This window comes from Bos javanicus, chromosome 21, assembly GCF_032452875.1.
Source record: "Bos javanicus breed banteng chromosome 21, ARS-OSU_banteng_1.0, whole genome shotgun sequence".
Classification (NCBI taxonomy): Eukaryota; Metazoa; Chordata; class Mammalia; order Artiodactyla; family Bovidae; genus Bos; species Bos javanicus.
In genome coordinates this window covers 20,839,499-20,864,242 of record NC_083888.1, presented here as the reverse complement: position 1 = coordinate 20,864,242, position 24,744 = coordinate 20,839,499, and the positions used below count along the sequence as shown (strand labels likewise).

The window sequence follows — 24,744 nt, the reverse complement described above, 5'->3', positions numbered from 1 at the left end:
GACGGGGGATGGAGGTGGAAGGCAGCACAGGCAACGAGGACTGAGAATACAGACCTCTGGGTGTCAAACAGATGAGCCGGGACATAGTATACAACTTAAGGGATGTGATCCGTAATATTGCAGTAACTGGGTTTGCAAACAGATGTTTACTAGTCTTATTGTGTTGATTGTATCATAATATATGCAAATGTAAAATCACTATGTAGTATATCTGAAGCTAACATCATGTTGTATGTCAACTATATTTCAACTAAAAAAATCCAAAATACTATGTCATAGAATTCAATTGTGACAATGTATTAAATATTTTACACTATAGAATGCCAAGGAGTATGCATGTAACACATGTATTAGAAAATAAATGAAATATAGCGATAATATATTTTTTAAATTGAGATGCAGTTTTTGGAGGAGATGCACTTCAGATATCTATGTTAACAAGACAAAGAGAAAATGTAACTTTATGATATTACGGACATTTATTAAATACTTAGGGTGCATTGGATTTGGGAAGATAGATAAATAAAAAGTGAGAAAAATAGTAAGTAAGAGGTTTGATCTTTTAAAAGACAATAAAATCAATAATTAACCTGATAAAAAGAATAAAAGTCAGAAAAAGAAACCATCAAAATGTTTTTAGAGGTTGAAATACATAGTTATAATGCCAATGTATTTGAAATAACTGACTCCAAAAAATAAATACCCAAAGTAGGTCCACAGAAAGACCTTGAATCCACAGAAAGACCTTGAATCCAATATCCTGATGAAATAAGAAAGGTTAAATGAAAAACTGACTCTCTAATAGACTCAGTAGATTTTTTAAAAATGTTAAAGTACAAGAAAACCTCTATTATGTAAGTTATTTTTTAAACTCAGACTAAAAAAATCGTCCTGTTTAAGTGTATTTTATGGAGTAGATTGGTTATGATCCAAAAGCCTCTCAAAAAGAAAATATTAGTCAGATATGACATATTACTATTGGACAGAATTGTTCAATAAAATCTTAGCCAGTTATTTGTTGAAGCACGAGTCATGAGACCTGTCTCTTGTTTTAGATTCTCCCATTAACAAGCAGTATGATCTTAAATCATTCATGTTTTGTTGGTGTAAGAATTTTTGTTTCATGTTTTGGCTCTGTGTGTATAAGCATTTGTTTTGATTTATAAGTAAGATGTTCTTTTTTAAGTTTTTTCCTCTCTGGAATACTGCATACTAAAAGAATTATTCAATATGTCCTAATAGTCTTTATTCCAAGGGTACAAGTCAGTTTAACAATGAAATATTCTTGTGTATGTGCTTAGTCGCTCAGTCATGTCCAACTCTTTGCAACCCCATGGAATGTACCCCGCCAGGCTCCTCTGTCCATGGGGATTCTCCAGGCAGGAATACCGGAGTAGGTTGCCATTTCCTCCTCCAGGGGTTCTTCCTACCCCAGGAATCAAACCCAGGTCTCCTGCATTGCAGGTGAACTCTTTACCATCTGAGCCACATCTCTGTTACAGCAATAAGAAAGATAGTAGAAACTAATGTAATTTCATCCAGTAGATGCTCAGAGAAATAATTACCCAAATTATTTTTCTGAAGTACTCTTAAATTGGAATAGGAAGTATTTTTACTTGGGTATTCAGTGTTTATTGTTGAAGAAATAATACACTTATGTGGCTCAAAATTCAAAAGGTATACCAAGAATATAGTGCAAACATCTTTCTTCTCCTCTCCCCGTCACCCAGAAACAGCCAATTTTAGTTTTAAAACCAAGAGCCAGAGTGTTCTCAGGGGAGAAATCTACAGGCATTTATCAAAAGGGTGTTTCTTACTGTTCACTCTAATTTGAGCAAACATTTTAATGAATGATTAAAAAATTAAGTGGACCCGCACTGTTCAAACCTGTGTTGTCCAAGGATCAACTGTGCTTCCAGCTTATAAATTACTAAAAACCCAATCAGAATCCCAATAAGATTACTGTTGTTTTTAAGTAATTTTTATTGTGAAACATGTATACATAACAAATACGGAAAACATGCCTATATAGTTTGAAGAATACCAATTTAAAGAAGAAATTGTCACCCAGATTAAGAAATAGTACGTTGCTAGGGCCTTAAATCTCCTATATGTCCCTCCTCAGTTCTATCCTTCTCATTCAGTTTTTCATACTTTTAAGTTGATCATTGCTTTGCTTCTCTGTATTGTTTTATCATGTGATATGTATTCCCTAAATGATACTTTGCTAGTTTGGAAAAACTTGAGTGTAAGTAGCAATGTAAGGAAAGGATAATTTGCCACCTTTTATGTAGATTCAGGGGCTGGCAAAACTAAATTGATGGCAGGAGTTAGGATGGTGGTTACCTTTGGAGAGGGGGCTTCTAGGGAGCTCTAATACTGCATTTCAGTATCAGGATGGCATTTATATGGTGTGTTCATTCTGAACTCATTATCATTTGTACACTTTTCTGTTTAAGTCTTATATTTAAAGGTAAATTAAAATTGTTAAGCATGTTAATTAAGTTGATTCATGGAAAAGTATTTTGAAGTTAACGTTCATTGAAATTAGCCGGATAGATCTGTTAACACCATCATAATGAAAAATTCTTTTGCATGTGTAAGTGGTGGCTTGGGGAAAGGACATAGTTAAATAGTTATTTTGTTATTCTTTTGTATATTGATAAATTAGCATCTTATAAAAGGGGAAAGAAAGCCATATGTGTCTGCTGGTTGTGTTGCTATACTGACAACAAGGTGGTCCTATCCTCAGTTGCCCCCTTCAGATTGGGATAAGTAGGGAGATCAGCTGGAAGGTTTGGAGTGCATTGGGGTTTTTTGAGGGTTTTTGAGATCTATCATAAGGCAAATAGTATCTTGACTGCCCCCTTTACTTTCTCATGTGACATTTTATGAAGATAGGAATTGTGTATCTATTTCTCCTTGTTTCCTAGGTTTTCGTGGAGACTCTGGACAAGTGTTTCGAGAATGTTTGTGAATTGGATTTGATCTTCCATATGGATAAGGTACTACTCTCCCAAGCCAGGGTTACTGGGAAGCTAAGAACTTTGACCATCTCTAGCCACCTGTACACTTTCATGTACTTCTTCTTTTTTTTTTTTTTTACTTTGGAGATAGTCTTAGAACTTGTTTTATTTAGTAACTTAAGTTTATAGTTTTGGGAGTACTTTGCTAAGATTTGTTACCAGTTTTAACACACACAGGATTATTACTGGGCCTATATTATGGTTCATTTTTCACAGACAGACTTGTTGGTTTAGGACAGTGATGGCTACCAGGCCAATGGTGAGATAAGTAGGTTTATGTTGATTTTGAAATGAGTTTCCTAGGTATAGTCCAGTCACAGTGAAGCTTTGAAATAAACACTGCGTGGAGTTATTTTGGGTTTTTTTTTGCTGCTCCGCAGGGCATCTTAGTTCCCTGACCAGGGGTCAAACCCATGCTCCCTATACTGGAAGCACAGAGTCTTAACCACCAGAACACCAGGGAAGCCCTGACACAAGGGTTTTTGACTTAGTGAAATTTACATTTTTCCTAAAGAGTAATGTAGTGACTGAGACATCAGTAACATGTTTTGAGGTCAGGTGATTGATATTCTATAGCCTGCCAGGCAGAATTGAAGTGGGCCAAAGTACATGTCCGTAGTTACGAGTTGTTAGCATCTAACAGTGACATGGCTAACATCCTTGTGTGAAAAATTATATGTGGGAGATAGCCAGCAAGGGGATAGATAGGGGCTTCTTTTATCCAGCTCAGCACACGCTGTACCCAGTGCTGTTCACTGGTGGAGGTGGGTATATCTTAGGTTTGCTTGGCTCTGGTCTTTCTCCCACCGATTATCATCTCTATGATCCATGGCCCTTGGAGGGAGATAAAGATGTTTAGGAGACTATTCCTCATTGCTGAGCCATGATCCTTTATTAGTCTGTTTTCATCATGACAAGGCAGGTTATTTTTAGATCCATCATTGCCATCGTGAGGACTTTGACATCTCAGTAGAATCTTCAGTCTCGGTTAACTTTCCCAGAGTTTTTCTGGGGCACATTCTGGGCCAGTGCAATGGGTGTTGGAATGGAGTAACGTTTTCTCTCTCAGCATCTGGCTTGGCTGTGTGGCTCCCTGAGCAGCCTGGTACAGGAGAATCACAGAACCTCATTCCTTTGGTATTAATAGGTACTTAACTTGGGGCTCCCTGATAGCCTCACAAGGCTTCCGGGGCTCACCAATGCTTTTGAGGTGGTCAGTCTCTCTTTTCATATGAAAGGATCTTAGAAACTTCAGAGACCTCTTACCCCTCCTCTTTGCAGCTAATAAGAGTTGTTGTAGACCGGGCTTCCCTGGTAGCTCAGCTGGTAAAGAATCCACCTGCAATGCAGATGACCATAGTTCTATTCCTCGGTTGGGAAGATCGCCTGGAGAAGGGAACGGCTACCCACTCCAGTATTCTTGCCTGGAGAATTCCATGGACAGAGGAGCCTGGCGGGCTACAGTCCATGGGGTTACAGAGTCAGACACGACTGAGTGACTTTCACTGTTGGTTGCTAAAGATGCTGCTCTCTGGTAATTTCTGTCAAGGAGAGGCATAGCTCAACTCCATTTTCCTTCTGTACCAGTGGGGAAAAAGGTTAAGATTAAAGAGACTTGAGAATATGGAAGGAATCGAGGAAAGCCATCCATAGGCCTTATTGTTACTATTATTTTAAAGCAATTAAAAAAAAATTGTGAAATACAAGGTGTTACCTTGGGGTTACCACCTGGTTTCAAAGTGGATTCCTTTTCAGTCATCACCTGTTGCTTACCAAGCCGGATCCACATCTCAGATCACAATTTAAGGGGTAGATTTTCTCAGGGAAAGGAAATTCCCAAGCAATAGAAGAGGAGGCACTGGTCTTATCCTCCCGTTGTCCCCATGGGGAGGGCCTGTCTCTGCTGGTATCGCCCACCTCCCCCCCATACCCTCCTCCTTCTCCCAAGGCCCTCTCTTTTTATCACGCAGCTAAGGGAGCAAACTTACTAGTGAGATACACAAACTGCCTGGATACTAGACAATCTGTGTTTGGGTGCCAGCTTTCTGTAGAAGTTGTCTCAGAATGCCAGCTGCCTAACACCTGAAAACTCAGGGGCCTATGGGATGATATACCTGGAGGAGGCAATTGAGGGTCCTGTGGGAAGTTGAGCTTGGGTCCTTTGCATTTTAGTTTACAATTTAGGGTCAGTTTTTAAGTTACACATGTGCTCATGCACACACACACATGCCTGCTGGAATTTTGATTGGAATTGCATTGAATCTATAAAACATTGAGGAGAATTTACTTTTTATAATATTGTTTTATCCATGTTATGGTATATCTATTTATTTAGGTCTTTGAGGTTTCTCTGAACTTTTACAGTTTTTCCCATAGAGATTTTACATATGTTTCATTGAATTTGTTCTTAGATACTTGTTTTTTTAGGTACTGATGTTTTAAATATTCATTTTTTCCTTTATTGCTGCTGTCGTCATATAGAAATCACTTTATTTCTGCATGTTGATGTTCAATTCAGAATTATGTTAGACTCTTACTAATTCTGATGTTTTATCTGTAAACATTCTGCTCCTTTCTTTTCAATCCTGTACATTTCATGTCTTTTTCTTGCTCTACCCTACTGACTAGGAACTCCAATGTAATGTTGAATAGAAGTGGTGATAGTACTCATCTCATTTTGATCCTGATTTCAAAGGGAAGTTCTCTTCCTGTCAGTATTTGCTGTATATATAGTATTTGAAGTATAGTAAATTTGGAGGTAAATGTTCTTTATTAGGTTAAAGGAAGTGTCTTCTCTTTTTAGTGACTAAGAATTTTTAGTCATGGAAAGTTGTTAAAATATATCAAGAGCTCTTTGTCCATCTCCTGAGGGAAACACTTTTTTTCCCTGTATTATTCTAACATTGTTTTTTAATTATTTATGAGGATACTTGCTAAAGCAGTAAAGTCATCTCAGTCCCATCTATTTTATTGCACATGACTTTTGCAGGAAATAAAAGGCCATAAAAATATTGTTCTTTCTCGTATGTCTTATCTTCACATGAGTTCTATACAGTGTTTTGCTGTGGCTGCACATTTCTTTTACAGGTTGTAAAACTGTTTTATTTTTAGTTGCTCTATGACATCAGGAAATTGCTATCCATATCTCCTAAGGCTTTTGAAAAGTGATGATCCAAGGAACCCAAATCTCACTCTACTAGCCGTATAATGTCAGCAGGTATCTTCCAACAGGTGGCTTTCTTTCAGTGGGATTTCAGGCTCACCTTTGCCCTCAGTGTAGAGCAGCTGCTAATCCAGGCGTAGCTTCTGTTGATAGAAGAAAATGGTCTTTTTACTCAGATAAGTAAAGGATCTATCAAAAGACAATAAGAATGTCACCTTTAATGCCATCCTTCTTAATTGAAGAGTCTGTCCACCTCAAGTCAGGATTCCCCTCAGATGGTTTTACACTGTGCATTGAGTCGTCACGGGGAGCTGCCCCATTCCTCTATGCAGTGGTGGCTGGAGCAGGAGGCCTGTGTAAGGACCAGAAATGACTGAATTCCTGCGGTCCTAGGAGTTGTTTTTCTTCCTAATCTTGAGATTTCTTTCTCAGCTTCTAAGTTATTTTTGTCAGTGTCCTGTTTTTATTACTGTGGCTCTCTTCACCTCTTCTCTCACCCTTTCTTCCTGTATTAAAGAAAGTGTAATCCATTCCATTTCTAGAACTAAGTTCTCTTCCTGTCCCTAATATGCATCATAAATCTCACTTGTTCAGCTCATCTCTGAGATGTCTTTATTTGCTCTTTCTTCTGTAACTGCAAATTTCCCCAGATTGCCCCAGTCTCCCACAGAATACAGCTCTCCCATGCTTCTGCTGCTCCTTCTAGCTGTCATTTCATTTCCATCATTTCACTGAAGGTAAACTTCTTCAGTACGCAGTCTTGCATTTCTACTTTATCTGTTCTTTTTCTGGAGCCTATAGCCTGGTTCTCACTTCTACCCAGAATTCATTGATTATTTCCTAAATCCATTTGCCAGTCATCACCTTCTGTAATGTTTCTGCAGCATTTGATGCTGTTGATCATTCCATGGAGCACTGCCTTAATCCTTTTCCTGCCTTAGTTTCTGTCACATAGCTCTCCTGGTTTTTCTCTTATCTCTTCCCACCTTCTACCAGTAAATTACGATGTCAGTCCTCTCTCGCTTTACTCATTTCCTTCTCATGCTTCCCTCTTAGGTCCCAGTTGCTCAAAGACATTTCTTTCTCATTTCATTCTAGTGTGTTGTTTCTTCTTGCCACTTCTTATCTGTAGCCAGGTTCAACATGTGTCTCCTGAAAACTGTTTCTTCCCTTAGCTTCCCTTTTTTGGTGGCAGTACCGGTATTCTGTGTCAGGTACATGCAAAACCTTTCCTCCTTCTTTCGTGCCCCCAACAGCCAGCCAGTCACTAAATCCTGTGCTTCTTTCCATAGGGTCCTTCTTATATCTTGTTCTTAGATTCACTGATTATTAACATTTGTCACACTTGTATTTGTATTAATCTCTCTCTAGATGTATACGTTTTTTTCCTGAACCATTTGAGAGTTGCTGACATCATAACTTTTCAACCCAAAGTACTTCAGCAGACATCTCTTAAGGACAAGGACGGCATGTTATATAATACGTTGTGTATAATTCTCTAACATACTTAATTACAGCATAATTAATTATTAACCACAACATAATTAACTCTCAGGAAATTTAACATTAATAAATACTGTTATCCAATATATAGTTTATGTTTAATTTTCCACATTTGTTCCACTAATGTCCTTTATGTGTATGTATATTTTATGATCCTAGTTTCAGTTATGAGTCAAGCACTGCCTTTAGTTATGGTAGCTCTTGATTTCAGTTGTGTCTGTCAGATTTTCTAACTGTGTTTTCTCTTATTGTTGGTCCTACACACTGGAATTAGATTCATTTTCTTTCTTTTTTTTTTTCTTAGATGTTTTCAGTTCATTTATTTATTTTTATTTATTCATTCATTCATTTTTTTGTGCCATGTGGGGTCTTAGTTCCATAATGAGGGATTGAACTAGTGCCTCTTGCAGTGGAAAGCATGGAGTCATAACCACTGGACCGACAGGAAGTCTCCTAGATTCATTCTCCAAACACTTTAAACAAGCTCCCTTGATCACAAACCTTTTTTGGTCCCCCATTGTCAAGCTTTGACACTGTGGCCGGGCATGCAAGGTTCTCCACCATTTGTCCCTGTTCTATCTTGTCCTCACTTACCATTACTTCTAGCCAGATACCTTCTGCTCTAGCCAGACTGAATCAGTCTTTATGTCTTTGTAATTCCTGCTCCAGAGCCTCTGCCTGAATTGCCTTTCAACATCTTAAACAACTGAATCCAGCTTGTCTTTTAAGCTCAGCTCAAGTCCTACCACCCTAAAGATTGTCCTGGTTACTCTGACCCGTTGTCATCCCTGTGAACAATACGTAGTGCTATTTCTGATTTGTGTACCTTAGTTTATGTAAGTTTGTATGTTTTTCCTTCTTCATTAGACTGTTCTTTTCTTTGTGTTTGCCCTTTTCTCCCTCACTGGATCTAGCGTGGCCCCTTTCACTGTGGGAGTGTCTCCAGGTGTATATCAATAAAGAGTTCTCATGCCTCTAGCCTCACAAATTTCTTCATGACTTAAAGTGCTGCAGGTTGGAGTCAAGTTTGTTTTCATAACCTCTGGCATAGTCCCCAGCTCTCTAGACTGTGCCATTTGGAGCTTATCTTGCCTGGGGCAGTTGGTTCCCTTCCACTTTCAGAAATCCCACCAAGTACATCCTGGCTGAAGTGGGAATTGGCGTTGATCTTGGTGAATTGAGTTTTGTTCAAAGAAAGTCATGTGAGTAGCCTCCTATTCTGTTCTACTGGTGTCTTAGCAGCAAAGCTGGAACTCAGTTGTGCTTTCACAGTTTTGGTCATCAGAGTCATCATTTAGTGGCTGTGTCAAGGGAGGGCATCTGGTTTTTATAGATTTCAGTCTGCAATGGGCTGTCTCAGGAGATTTGGAACATATGTTTTGGGGCAGGTCTGAACCCAAGAAACCTTGTAGTATAGAATTTAAAATCTCTGCTAAGTATAGGCTGCTGAAATGGGAAAATGCTGACGGCTCAAAATTGAAATGAACTGTTGAGCCTTAAGATGAAAGGATTGTAGATAGTAATAATGCATGGTGCTTCTTAAATGTCCCTTCTGAAAACAGATGCTGTGATAAGAAAGCTCATTAATGCTCTCTACACCAGTGACATTTGAAGGAGATATCCTGATTTCTGTCTCAAAAACTGGAGGAAGAATAAAGGACACACGTTTTGTGTGGTTTCAGTGAGGAAGGAGGGGCTGTTTGGGCCCAAAAGGACAAGATATTCTGTTTGAGTTTCAGTTCTTATGTAGGGTGGTAGTTGGCATATCTGGCTACCTGTGTTTCTGTTTCTGAATGGTCCCAAGAGAGTGGAGGGGAGCTGAGGCCTGTCTTTTGTCCCATTGCATTCCCAGGCCCTGATGCTTGAAAGAGAATTTTGTGGCAGAATATTTTTCAGAGGCCAGTATCTCTTTCCATCAGGACAACTCAGAGATTAGCAATAATGATTTCTTAAATTTCTAACATTGCTATACTTGGTTTAAAAAAAAAAAAAGGAAAGAAAAGCTTAGTTCAGTTCAGTTCAGTCGCTCATTCGTGTCCAACTGTTTGTGACCGCATGAATTGCAGCATGCCAGGCCTCCCTGTCCATCACCAACTCCCGGAGTTCACTCAAACTCACATCCATTGAGTTGGTGATGCCATCCAGCCATCTCATCCTCTGTTGTCCCCCTCTCCTTCTGCCCCCAATCCCTCCCAGCATCAGGGTCTTTTCCAATGAGTCAACTCTTTGCATGAGGTGGCCAAAGTACTGGAGTTTCAGCTTTAGCATCATTCCTTCCAAAGAAATCCCAGGGCTGATCTCCTTCAGAATGGACTGGTTGGATCTCCTTGCAGTCCAAGGGACTCTCAAGAGTCTTCTCCAACACCACAGTTCAAAAGCATCAATTCTTCAGCGCTCAGCTTTCTTCACAGTCCAACTCTCACATCCATACATGACCACAGGAAAAACCATAGCCTTGACTAGACGGACCTTTGTTGACAAAGTAATGTCTCTGCTTTTGAATATGCTATCTAGGTTGGTCATAACTTTCCTTCCAAGGAGTAAGCGTCTTTTAATTTCATGGCTGCAGTCACCATCTGCAGTGATTTTGGAGTCCCCAAAAATAAAGTCTGACACTGTTTCCCCATCTATTTCCCATGAAGTGATGGGACCAGATGCCATGATCTTCGTTTTCTGAATGTTGAGCTTTAGGCCAACTTTTTCACTCTCCTCTTTCACTTTCATCAAGAGGCTTTTGAGTTCCTCTTCACATTCTGCCATAAGGGTGGTGTCATCTGCATATCTGAGGTTATTGATAGACTGCTCCAAACTACACTTAACATTGGGTACAGTACACACTATCACTTTACTTACTTGAACTTTGCACTGCCTCAGCATGCAGTGTCATTGATTCCCACTTGAAATCGCAGAGAACCCTTTTGGTTTGTTTAATTGTTCCTTATTGCCGGTTAAGGGCATTAGGATGACAGTGTACACAAAACAGCCAGATTTGACCTTTAGAGCTATCTGTTTGTATCCGGCCTTTTCAGTAAAACCAGTGTTTGATAAGATTGTAGTTAGACCAGAGCGTATTACCGATGATGTTACTTGGTTGTGTTGCTGCTGCTGCTGCTAAGTCGCTTCAGTTGTATCCGACTCTGTGCGACCCCATAGATGGCAGCCCACCAGGCTCCCCCGTCCCTGGGATTCTCCAGGCAAGAACACTGGAGTGGGTTGCCATTTCCTTCTCCAATGCATGAAAGTGGAAAGTGAAAGTGAAGTCGCTCGGTCGTGTCCGACTCTTAGCGACCCCGTGGATTGTAGCCCCCCCAGGCTCCTCCGTCCATGGGATTTTCCAGGCAAGAGTACTGGAGTGGGGTGCCATTGCCTTCTCCAGGTTGTGTTGCAGGTAAATTGTATATCCCTTTGATAGCTAATGTGTAGGTGCCCTAGAAGTTTGGAACAGAGATTTAGTTGTGTTGTTCTTGCTGTTATCCTTTAGGATACACAAGAGGATTGGCCTGCTCTGAGATAAAAAGCAGAATTTCTTGATCCCTAGTTGAGAACCCTTTTTCAGACTTGATGTTTGTATCAGTCTAGGTAGACTTGGTCACGTGAGCTGTGTGTGCTAAGTTGCTTCAGTTGTGTTCAACTCTTTGTGACCCTGTGGATTGTAGCCTTCCAGGCTCCTCTGTCCATGGGATTCTTCAGGCAAGAATACTGGAGTGGGTTACCATTTCCTTCTCCAGGGGATCTCCCCAACCAAGGAATCGAACCCATGTCTCCTGGGGCTCCTGCATTGCAGGTGAATCCTTTGCTGCTGGGCCACTGACTTTAATTTTCAATAGCTTACAGCAGAAAGGCTCACTTCTCACTCATGCTGTGTGGCCATTGTAGTGTCTCTGCCACTGTAGTCACTCGGGTCCAGGCTGATGTAAATCTTCATCAACGTGCACTTCCACCTGGGCACTTGATGTGTTGGCTCCTAAAGTGGCATATCTATCACACTCACATTTCACTGGCTAAAGGCAGGTCACACGGCCACGCTTAAAGACCTGGGGAAGTGCATTCCTACCCGTGTGCCCAAGACGGGGGAGAACCTGAAATAGTTTTGAATATACTAATGACTACTACAGGGTTTTTTTGTTGTTGTTGTCTTCATTTATTTTCTTAGGGGAAAAATAAATCTGACATTTGCTTCAGTATCACTTTATAGGTGAAAACAGAAATTTTTAGTATCAGAAAAGTAGAGGAACACACTTGTAAGAAGGAAACATCATTGACTCTTAGTAAAAGGCATCTAGTGTAGCCACTTTTCACTTTCTCTAATGAAATACTTGGTATTTTTCTCTTCTATAGTTCTCCAATGAATTTCAGGTGACTTACCAAATTAAAATTCCCTAATAGAATAAACTGCTTCCATATCTGCAAATACTATAAGATATGATGTGTAAAAATTTACTGAATTTGTTGATTTCTGTTTCCAAAACCAGAATTTTAGGAGACCAAATGGTAGGAACAAAGGTTAAAGGTATGGCAGGGGATAAGGAGGCATGGGAACATTGCGGGTGAAGACCACTGGGACTGGGAACTTGGCATCAACTCCGGCTAGTCAGAGGGTCTGCCAGCAGGGGCACTAGTGGCGTTCTGGTGCAGTGCAGTTTCTCACTGAATTGCTGATATCCTTGATCCCCTCTGCTGAATGCCAGTGGGGCCTCTGCCTGATACATTTCCAGATGCCCTCTGGGATGGGAACAATGCTGCCCTAGATGAAGAGCAGTGAGTAAGAGTATGGAGTTGGTCAGAGAGAAGTTTGAAGAAGTAGTTGATGATCAGATTGTGGAGGGCCTTGACCCTTGAATTTCTTGAGTCCAGTGTACACTCCCCATTGCCCTTCTTGTTAAGCACTTTTGATATTTCCTCATTCTTAAACTATTCTTTGTTTCTAGTTTCCATGGTACCCATTCACCTGATGTTTTTCTACCTTTCTGGCTGTTTGATCTGGCACGTTGAGCTTCTTACCTCTTAAATGATCTCTCTTTTCTTTTAGACATTCACTTCTTAGGACATCTCACACAGTCCCATGATTTCAGTTATCTTTCTGCTGGTGGTTCCTAAAGTACCATCTGAACTCACTTCACACTCAGTTATGTCCAAAATAGAATCTCTAGCCCCTTCCATTTCCAGACTGACAGTTCTGGAAAAGTTTTTAGGGAAACCTTTCTTGGCATTCCCCTTCCTGCCCGTAGACTGAAATAGGTGTGTGCATGTGTGTGCTCAGTTGCTTCAATCGTGTCTGACTCTGTGACCCTATGAACCGTAGCCCACAAGGCTCCTCTCTCCATGGTATTCTCCAGGCAGAAATACTGGAGTGGGTTCGCCATGCTCTCCCCCAGGAAATTTCCCGACCCGGGGATCAAGCCCTTGTCTCTTACGTCTCCTGCATTGGCAGACGGGTTCTTTACACTAGAGCTGCCATTTCCCCAGCACCCTCAACTGCTTTTGCTGTGACATTTAACACCGTGTATTGTTTTTGCTTACTTGCCTGGTTGAGAGCACACACCCTGTGTGTGTTGGGACCTGATTCCTGGCTCTGCCACTTAAGAACTGTATGGCTTGTGCCTTTGGAACTTATATGTGGACAGGAACTCGTGATAGCACCTAGCTTTTATGGTGGATAGCAGCTGGCTTATATGGAGCATTAAATGTACAGCAGGTACTTAGAACAAGGCCTGTACATAGTAAGTATTTTATTCTTTTGTTTGTTGCCCATCCCCACTTCAAGATACTGTTAAGGTAAGGACCAGACTGTCTTGTTCACCCCCCTGTATTTCCAGATAATAGCACAATACTTGACACGTACTGCTTATTTATTGTTGACTTCATTTGTCCGTCTGCTAATAGGGAAATAGTTAATCAAACTTTCGTTTTCTCATGAACCTTTTATCTACTAGAGAGAGAGAGACAATAAATGTTAGGTGGTGATAAGTTCAGGGGAGAAAATAAGCATGCTAAGGAGTGGGTTGGTAAGGCTTGATGTTTTATACAAGGTGCTTAGGGAAGGCATCACTGATACAGTGGCATTTGAGCAAAAACCAGCAGAAAGTAAGAGAAGTCAGAGATAGGTTCTTCCCTGGGGAATTCCAGGTCAGTGGATCCAGTCCAGAGACCTTGGGGCCAGTATACCTGAGTGGAAGTGAGAAAGGGGGAAAGTAGCAGGAGATGAGGGAGGGATGGGGAAAGTGGGGCAGGTAGGTCATCGTAGGTTATTGTTACAAAAGAGATTGACATGACTCCCTGCCTCTGGAGAGGGCAGCTGGGTAAGTGTGGGGACTCACTTTTCCAAAATGTTGGGCCATGTGCATTTATTGCCGGTTTATCACCCTGGGGCTTTAGGCCCAGTGCACTGAAGAGAACAGTCCTCTCTCGGTTCAGGCTTTATTGCCTAGGACAGCAAAGAGTTTAGATTGCTCTCTGCTGCTCTGAGACAAAGTCTGAGCTTGAAGCCAGATAAGTTGATAGGTTGTCTGCAGATGACCCCTTTCCCCTAGCCTAGGAACTGTGATTAACTCCAGAGGATGAGTGGGGAGGGCTAGTGAGTGTGCACAGCAGCAGTCATGGCCCTGAGTACACCTCAGGACCCAGTTATGAGTCTGAAAGATCGCTCCTGATTGGGGAAAACAATACACTGCATCTTGGTCCTTGATAAATCTTTGTGGCTTTATCTGCGTATGACCTCAAAAATTAAAGTCCACATTCTGTAGAGAATAAGTTGGTCTATTTCTGAAGGTAGCCAAGTCTGCACCACGAGACATTTTAAGTAGCTTAGGGGTGGAGGGAAGCCCAGGCCCGTCCACCTGAGATTTAACTCCAGACAGCCCTGAAGGGAGGTCACCCTGTCATAGCCTGGAGCCAAGCACTTGCTGTTTTTTAGCCCAGTCGCTACGCGAGTACTGCCTTTTAGATTTTCAGGATCCATGTATCTGAATTTACCCTACAGCAATCATGTTCATGTTGATTAGAGAAACCTCAGGAAAGGAGTGGACAGTTCCTTGCTGACTGCGCCCGACCCCTTGGCTTTTAAAGCTGCTGCTGCTTATCCTACTCACAGAGTGAGAGAAATGGGCACATTCTGCACAGGTCTGTCCCTGGCACCCTGCGGGCTTTCTCCTCATACCTTGACCCTTGGGCGCTCGTCTGCTTTGATGCAGACAGGGAACAGATCCGCCTCTTGTTCTGGCCCAGGCTGAAGGCCTGTGTTTCTGTGGGTGCTCAGTGCCTTCCGTCTTTATGAGCTGGCGCCACTTCCAGCCTCATGTACGCCCACAAGTCCACTCACTTTCTCCTCCCCCCTCACCTCCTTTCCTGCTCCCCTCCACCCACTTACCCACTGAGTCACTGTCTTCCCATTCTGCCAGTGTATCAATACCGTCTTTCTTCAGAGTATGAAATCTCAGGGATGCCTGCTTTGCTTTCTGTTTCCAAGTGGTGACAAAATGATACTGGTTCTTTCTTCAGGTCTGCTTCCGCCCACCTCTGCCTTTCCTTTCCCTTTCCTTTTCCTTGCCAGATAACTAACAGATCAGCTCTGGGTAACTACAGCAGCTAAGCCAGTCTTTCTCCCAACTGTTTTCACTTAGTCTAATCTTTCATAGAAACAGTTTCCCCATTTTCCCTTCGGTCTACATTCTTCCCTCTGGTCTCAAAGGATCTCTGGCTTGTGGATTCTCTCACTCCTGGGGCTCCCTCTGCGTTAGAGCATGGACCCCCCAGGCCCATCGGGCACATCTTCCTGTTTTCCATATGTACTGTGATTCATTCCCACCTTTCTGCCTTTGCCCATGCCTTGTCGCCACCCTGAAACATCCTCATCTTCCCCCCAACAAGCTTTGGAGATTTCAGAACCCAGCTCAAGTTTTACATTTGATGAAGTCTTCTTTGAACTCCACTATTGTAGATCTCCAACCTATTTCTCTTCTTACTCATGCTTTAAAGTTTGTATTCCTAATTCTTTCCAGTAGGTTTTAAAGTCTTGGAATAATGTCAGTATGTCATTCTTTGTTGGTCATCTGAACAGGACAGGGCACTCAAATATAATCTATGGGTTGATTATTACGGTTGATTGATTGTCCAAATTTGGTGTGTTTTCAATTTTCAAAGCACTTTTCAGATATAATGTCTGATTCACACAGCTAAAGGCTTGTTTTTAAAAACTGGTTTCTAATTAGACCTCCACTTTCAAGATTATGACCTATGTGTGCCCACTGGTTTCAGGGCATACATCAGCTTAACTTTGCCTTTGCTCCCTTGGGAGGTAACACGTGGTGGGCTCAGGAGGAGCCCTGTGTTCCTTGAATGGGATTCTGCCTGAAATGGCTTCGTGGGTTCTGGCTCTGACAGATTCTGTGTGACTTAGGCAGCCCTCTTGAAACCTTCTTGTACCTCAGGTTTTTTGGTTGTAAAACAGGGGTGACACCATCTTTACTTGACTCTTAGACCCCCCTTTTTTGGGTAATATTTATACTTTAGCATATCAAATCCAGTTTGCCTTACAGGCAGTGGCATTTCATAGTTCACTCGCGTTTCAACATTATCTTTTTTAGTGATACATAAAATAATGGTATGATTTATAATCAAAAACTCTTTGCTTTGATTAAATACATTAATATTCACCATTCATGGTTATTTTGAGGATTGAAGTTGGTGAGTAATTGCTTAGCTTAATAAATGATGACTTCTGTCTTTATTTTTATAGTTTTCCTACTGTTCTCTCTGCTTTCAGAATTACCCCCTTAAATCCATCCTTTACACACCTGCCTAATGACGTGTTACAGGTGTGTTGAGACTGACTGCCTCCCCTGTTTGAATTATTCAGTGGCTCTCTCCCCCCACAGCAGTGACTCTTCCTGGGAAGAGGTATGTGCCTCATTCCTTCCCCCACCGTCCTCAGAACCCTTGTGAATACTGAGTGACACTGGCTGCTAGAGAGAAGTGTGTTCTACAGGTGAAATTTGGTGAATGTAGGAAAAGAGCTGGGGACCACTGCCATAAGGATTGAACTAAGGCCCTTTAACATCAGCTGCAAAGACCTCCAAGACCTTCTTCAGCCTGCCTCTCGAGCCTCACCTCCTGCCATTTCCTCCTTGAACTCCGTGTTCCAGCAACACTGACTATTTATATAGCTTGCCTTTAGGGATGTTATAGCTTTGTAAATTTTTGACTCAGCATATAAAGGGCTAGAGAAGATGGGCAAGGTCCAGGGCCGTTCCAGGAGCAATGCTTTAGAAGGAACAGGAACTGTGGGGATGGGGATCATCTCCTCAGAGACAGGATTGTGGACCCAGGCATGGCATTTGGAACTTTTTCTTGATGGTCAAATAAATTGTGCTTCCCTTTCCTGACTGCCTGCCATTTGTTCAGATTAGAGAGAATGATAATAGTTCTCCGCATTTTATAGTCGAAGAAACCGAGTTTTAGAGCTGAGATGACTCAGTAAGTGGCAGAGGCAGAATTCAGACCCTGGACTCTGGTTTCAGAGCCTGTAGTCTCACAGCTATGCTACCTGTAGTGTCCTCTTCTGATTTAGCATTCTCAACGTGGTAAGAAATACATTAAGCTCATGTTTTGCTTTTTATGATTATTATTATTATTTTTATTTGGTTTCACTGCAGCTTAGTTGGAGCATGTGGGATATAGTTCCCTAACTAACCAGGGATCGAATCCGGGCCCTGTGCATTGTGCATGTGGAGTCTTACCCACTGGACCAGGATGTCCCTAAGTTCATGTTTTGTTAGTAGATAATCAGCCAGAGAGAGGATAAAATTGAGGAGAACAGGCCTGGACCATTTTTTTTTACCCAGTGTTGTACTTAGTGCATTTGGGACCAGTGTTACAAACAGGCAGGAAATGGCAGAGGATGAAACAGTAGACAATAAAGAAAAGGTCCTGCTAGAACATTTTTATAAATACTTTAGAGAGAACTCTGACTCATGATGGGAAGTTTTTTTAAAGGAAGGAATAATATGCAATGAGTATAATTTGCTAGTCAGCGATATAGATGTAACGGCACAAAACATGAAACCTGCGCTGAGGGACTCCCTGGTGGTCAAGTTTCACAGTCCGTGTTCCCACCACAGGGGCCATGGGCTCCATCCCTGCTCGGGGAACTAGGATTGCACATGCTGCACAGCCTGGCCAAGGGAAAAAAAGCAGAAAGCGAGTAATCCTATTTTAAAGAAGAAGAATCACTAGCAGAGCACACAGAATAGTTAATGAGTTACTGGGTAACTTTCTATTCCCCTGTCTGGATAGCTTCTCTTTCATTTACCAGTAAAGGCCCACCCTCATCCAGACTTCATAGCATTTTATACTTGGGTCATAGTACTTACCACTTCCTTTTATTATAGTTAATTCTATACATGCTTTATCTCCCCTACTTGACTATAAGCCCTTTGAGGACAGGGTCCAAATCTTATCTTTATTTCTTCCTTCTGGCTCTTAACATTCTGTGATGTTAAGCATATTTAAAAATAGACATTGTTACAGATCACGTTATTTTGGTGAAAACCAGTGATTACTTGAATCTAATACATTATCTGGTGTGTGTGTGTGTGTGTGTGTGTGTGTATACAGTGGACTCACATACAAATATTTAGTTTATACAAAGTCATCTCTAAACCATTTGGCAAAAAGAAAGAGAATAAAAATCGTAAATACAGAATGATTCCGCCCACAGTTCTCCTCCCTCAGTCTGTGTCTGGAGTGAGTGTGAGATGGAAGGTTTGAATCTTTGCCTCTGCCCTCATGTGCCTGTCACGTGCCTCCCATGAGCAACTTAGGGTCTCTGGAGTGATTTTAATGCTTAAAGATACAGTGCAGATTTTCAATCTGTGTAGTCCTTTAAGAAACCAACCACTTCATCTAGCACTTAACTGGAAAAAAGAAAAGAAAGGTCTGGGTTGGACCTTAGGTGATTTTAAGGGCTTTTGGCCATGTATGGTTTCCATCTTACTTCCTTAGAACTTGAACCTTATATAAGATGAGACTCCACTATTTTCTCATTTTTTTTTCATTGAAAATATGTGTGATCATGTGAGTAAAAGAGAATGAAAGGCAGGAAGTCAGGGGCTAAGTATTGAGTCTTCTGGAATTTCATGACAAGTCATCTGAAGAAAACTGTGGAAAAAGTCCAAAGACCAAGGAAGTTCATAAGGAGTTCAGGAGACACTAATAGCAAGGAAAAGAGAAAAACAGAACTTTATTAAACAGATTGCTTTGTTTACCTGTTTTCTTTAGCAGAGGATGCCACGTTTCTGGAAGGTGTTTTTATGCCCTCTTCCCCTTTTTCATTTCTTTTTAAAATGGATAATACGGGAACTAGAGACTGGCTCTGGGCAAAATGATTCAGACGGTTTTCCCTTCCCCTGTCAGTGAGGGTCCTCCTACCCATTGACCTGTTAAGAGCCACCACACCCGCTAACACAGACAAGGAGATGATGCATGCATACCCCATCTTACCTAGAATCTCTTCCTTCCTTACTCTCTGGAGGCGTTTCCTAGGAATTGATGAAACCAAACAGGCTTTGTGACTTGGGGTAGAAAAAATTATCAGCACTTAGCTTTTGTATAGTAGACTAAATGTTTTATTAGTGATTAACAATTCTCTTTCAGAACTTGAGTGTTGCAGTATTGGCATCCTCCTGTTCCAGTGCAGCAGACTCTGTGACCATGCTTTCTTGTTTGATTAGTGTCTTACTGTCTTCTCTGTGGTGATCGTTGTTTTAAAAAAGATAGGAGAGTATGGCTAGCCAGTGGGGATGTGAGCACTTGTCTTTTGTGCATGGCAGGCTTCTGTCCTCCAGTGTGAAATACTTGAAGAGGATTGATCTAGTTGAGAGGTTTCTGTGGATATAAGTGAACTTGCAGCGTGGTATGTGTTAACGTCCCAGTAGTGTCCTGGAAGATCTTACCTCCCGCCTCTGCCTGTGGAGTTCCTCCAGAAGGGTTCCTGCCGTCCCCATATAGAACTGCATTTTACTGTAGGAACAGTGTTACTCATGGTGCTTCGTTGTCACTGCACGGCTGCTCTGTGGTACCACGTCCTGAGTCAGCATTTGTCCTACTGGCATGAGAGCCTTGTTTATTATATCTGTAGAAAAATACATTGTTAAGTTTAATACTTAAACGTTTGGAATATGGCCCACAATCCCTGGAGACAGTATTTTTACTGGAGGAAAAAGAGTAATGTTTGTTACCAGGCTCCAGATCACTTTGCTTTTAGTGATTCCTGGAGGACCAAGGGAAGGAGAAGTGCCCACTCAACTGAGAAGGTATCTTGAGACTGAAAGACAAGGCGGGTGGCTCTATATAATCAGTGGATCAGTTTATTATTATAGGGTAACTTACTCACAGGGTGGGGTTAGGCAGACAGTGCTCCAGAAGCTTTTGTAGCTGCAGTCCACACAGCTGAGGGGCCACTGAGACAGTTTCATAGCTTACCTAGTGCAGGAGAAGGTGTATGCTTGGAAACAGTCATGCATTCCTAAATCATGACTTATGAATGGGTTACTAGTCTCATGGGTGTTAAGCATAAGTGAGCAAAGGTCTTCATCATTGTTTGGGGACTAACAGAACATAGAGGCCACCTGGTTCTAATGATTATTAAACACTATCTATTACGTACAATTCCCAACAACAGAGAAGGGATTACCACACAGTACAGTCTTGGGAAGGGTCAGCAGAAGGACAGGAGGATCTGTGTGGGCTCAAGATGGCATCAGTTACGCTAATGGCCATAGACAGTGGTGGCTTCTGTTCACCTGGAATTGGATTCAGGACGTTTTTTACTTCAGTGAGAAACATAACCAAGGATGAACTTTTGAAGATCCTAGAATCCTCTGTTCTTGGATAGGGTTGTTGAAAGTAACTTGCCTCCATTCCCTGCAGTTCCAGAGCTGTGTCCCCAAGGAGCACATCTGTCCTTGAAATGACACTTTTATTTTCCCCCTTAGATTGCATCAATCCTGACATGAAACAAGCAAGCTCATTTTAACCCGCTTTTACTTGTAGAGGTTAACTCCTCTATGTCCAGGCAGTAGAGGGTACTTTTCAGTGCCAGAGTGGGAAGCCAGGCCAACTCAGAAGGCCTGTGTCTCCTCAAAATCAGGACTTGTGAACCATATAAGCCCCTTTCATCCATTCAGCCAGATTTGTGAAGTACCGCTGTAACCACCACAGCGCTTGGCAGTGCAGACCCAGAGATGAATGTGACATAGACTCTGCCCTCAAGATCATGAACTCCTTATTGCAAAATTCAGACTTAAATTGAAGGAAGTAGGGAAAACCTCTAGACCATTCAGGTATGATCTAAATCAAATCCCTTATGATTATACAGTGGAAGTGACAAATAGATTCAAGGGATTATATCTGATAGACAGTGCCTGAAGAACTATGGACAGAGGTTCGTAACATTGTACAGAAAGCGGTGATCAAAACCATCCCCAAGAAGAAAAGCAAAAAGGCAAAATGGTTGTCTGAGGAGGCCTTACAGATAGTTGAGAAAAGAAGAGAAGTGAAAGCTTTGCAAAGGAGAAAAGGAAAGCTATATCTATCTGAATGCAGAGTTCCAAAGAATAGCAGGAGAGACAAGAAAACTTTCCTCAGTGATCAGTGCAAAGAAATAGAGGAAAGCAATAGAATGGGAAAGACTAGAGATCTTTTCAAGAAAATTGGAGATACCAAGGGAACATTTAATGCAAAGATAGGCACAATAAAGGACAGAAATGATATGAACCTAACAGAAGCAGAAGATATTAAGAAGAGGTGGCAAGAATACACAGAACTATACAAAACAGATCTTAATTACCCAGATAACCACAATGGTGTGATCACTGACCTAGAGCCAGACATCCTGGAGTGCAAAGTCAAGTGGGCTTTAGGAAGTATCACTATGAACAAAGCTAGTGGAGGTGATGAAATTCCAGTTGAGCTATTTCAAATCCTGAAAGATGATGCTGTGAAAGTGCTGCACTCAACATGCCAGCAAGTTTGGAAGACTCAGCATTGGCCACAGGACTGGAAAAGGTCAGTTTTTATTCCAGTCCCAAAGAAAGACAATGCCAAAGAATGTTCAAACTACCTCACAATTGCTCGCATTTCACACACTAGCAAAGTAATGCTCACAATTCTCCAAGCCAGGCTTCAACAGTACATGAACCATGAACTTCCAGATGTTCAAGCTGGATTTAGAAAAGGCAGAGGAACCAGAGATCAACTTACCAACATCCATTGGATCATAGAAAAAGCAAAAGAGTTCCAGAAAAACATCTACTTCTGCTTCACTGATTTTACTAAAGCCTTTGACTGTGTGGATCACAACAAACTGTGGAAAATTCTTACAGATGGGAATACCAGACCACCTGACCTGCCTTCTGAGAAATCTGTATGCAGGTCAAAAAGCAATAGTTAGAACTGGACATGGAACAACAGATTGGTTCCAGATTGGGAAAGGAATACGTCAAGGCTACATATTGTCACCTTTTTTATTTAACTTACATGCAGAGTACATCATGCGAAATACCAGACTGGATGAAACACAAGCTGGAATCAAGATTGCAGGGAGAAATATCAGTAACCTCAGATATGCAGATGATATATCTGTGACCCTTATGGCAGAAAGTGAAGAGGAAGTAAAGAACCTCTTGATGAAAGTAAAAGAGGAGAGTGAAAAAGCTGGCTTAAAACTCAGCATTCAGAAAACTAAGATCATGGTGTCTGGTCCCATCACTTTATGGCAAATAGATGGAGAAACAATGAAAAGAAGAAACAGTGACAGACTTTATTTTCTTGGGCTCCAGAATCACTGCATATGGTGACTGCAGCCATGAAATTAAGACACTTCAAAGAAAAGCTATGACCAACCTAGATAGCACATTAAAAAGCAGAGACATTACTTTGCCAACAAAGGTCCGTCTAGTCAAAGCTATGGTTTTTTTCAGTAGTCATGTATGGTTGTGAGAGTTGGACCATAAATAAAGCTGAGCACCAAAGAATTGATGCTTTTGAACTGTGGTATTGGAGAAGACCCTTGAGAGTCCCTTGGACTGCGAGCAGATCAAACCAGTCAGTCCTAAAGGAAATCAACCCAGAATATTCATTGGAAAGACTGATGCTGAAGCTCCAATACTTCAGCCCCCTGATGTGAAGCACTGACTCACGGAAAAGACGCTGATGCTGGAAAAATTGAAGGCAGGAGGAGAAGGGGATGACAGAGGATGAGATGGTTGGATGGCATCACTGATCGATGGACATGAGTTTGAGTAAGCTCTGGGAGTTCGTGATGGACAGGGAGGCCTGGCGTGCTGCAGTCCATGGGGTTGTAAAGAATGGGCACAACTGAGCGACTGAACTGAACTGAAGGTCTCCCTTCAAGGAGAAGAACAGACAAGTGAAAAATATGACAGTGCACTGAGCTGAGTGCCTCGGGCGAGATGCATACTGGACACAGCAGTATCACTGAGAAGAGGTGATTGCCTCAGCCCGGAGAGGTCTTCAGTCTTTCTTGAATTTACTTCACCAAAGGCTTGGGTGTTCATCACCTCAAATCTTGGAAGGCTCCTTTTGCAATCTCTGATTTTTATAGAACTGCTTAAGAAGATCAGCATGAAGAATAGTGGAAGGTAGTGAGGGTTAGGATTAGCAGTTCTCAGCAGAGTCGGCAGCACCATAAGCCCTTGTTCCAATTAGAGAAGTGCTTTCTTTCCATCAGGAAGTCCCAGCAGGTTAGACAGTCATTTAACTCTCCTTTAATACCTCCCAGGGCTGTTTTCCCCTTTCTATGCATTTTCACAGTGCAACTGCTTACCAAGCCTTTGTTGGCACAGAACCTCTGATTCAGGTCCTTCAGAACAGAAGAATCACACCTTCCAGGAGTCCCAAAGCTATACCTAAGCACTAGTGAATGCTCAGCATGCACCAGATTTATTCTTCTTATTTTCTATATCAGTAAACTGGGTCACAGGAAAACTTCTGAGAGAGCCCAGGGTACAAACTTACATTCAGGTCAGGACCTTCATCTTGCCTCTAGGGAATGAGACGGAGAAGGCCTCAAACAGTTAGCTTATACAGACAGAAAAGAATAGAGGGGGCCACACTGGATGCCCAGCGGGACCAGTTATAGAAGCAGGTGCCTCCTCTGGAGGGAGGGTGATGTGACAGCTTCCTGGAAAAGAAAAATGGGAGACAGATGTCCACGTGTGGGGGGAGGGGAGAGGGAAATAGTCTTGATAACAGGTTAGATTGCTTTTCAGAGCTATACACCTCTTGACTTCTAGTCATTCCTGCTTTTTGACTGTTGTGAGGGGACTCTCGAAGAAGTCTGCTTTCTTCTGTTCTTGTGCCCCCTCCCTGATCAGGTTTTGGATTTCTTCTTCCTCTACCTCCCTTTGTTGATTTGATCTTTAACTCTCAGTGTTCTCTGAGGTTTTACCTATTGCTTCTGGCATCCTCAAGTTCAGTCCATCAGTCAGCTCGTGTCGTTTGTCAGAACCATTCTTTATGATTTGTTACCTATAGTTTTTTAGGTACATGAGTTTGGTGCTGATTCTCCACTGTCTTCTCCCCACATTCATGCTTGGCAACCTCCAACTTTCTCAAGGCTCCTCTGTCTCCACTCAGAGAAAGCTCACCCACTTTCCATGGTTCGCTGCAGGTTCAGTGAAAGAAGGTCTTCACCGACTTGTCAGGTTAACCTGGGCATCTCGTGCGCTAATCCCCCGTGGCTCATCCTTGACTCGTTAACACCACATGAGTCACTGTGGTTACCAAAGGTCAGTTGTGATAGCTCCAGACCTGTTGATGCCAGTTATATTGGTATTGTGGGTAAGTCATTTATCATAATTAATAATACACAGATAAACCATACGTGAGAAAAGAGATTTGTTCTATAAAACTTATCTTGCTTTGGAAAGGCAAGATACTTAAAAGAGGAATGAAGTTGAAGTTGGTTTGGGCAGGATAACTAAAGGAGACCAGAGCAGGAGGACTCCTAAAGTCTAGAAAAATTCCGTACTTCCT

General features: G+C 41.8%; 1 protein-coding gene across 2 annotated transcripts in view; it reads left to right on the top strand.

Moving 5' to 3' along the window:
* AP3S2 (adaptor related protein complex 3 subunit sigma 2) overlaps positions 1–24,744 on the top strand; it is a 41,154-nt gene that overhangs the window by 7,403 nt on the left and 9,007 nt on the right. The window contains exon 4 of one of the 2 annotated variants that reach the window (XM_061394460.1): positions 2,934–3,005. The exons of the other annotated variant lie outside the window; for it this stretch is intronic. Coding sequence (XP_061250444.1) covers positions 2,934–3,005 — 72 coding nt within the window. The remainder of the gene's footprint in view (positions 1–2,933; positions 3,006–24,744) is intronic. 2 annotated transcript variants of the gene reach the window in all.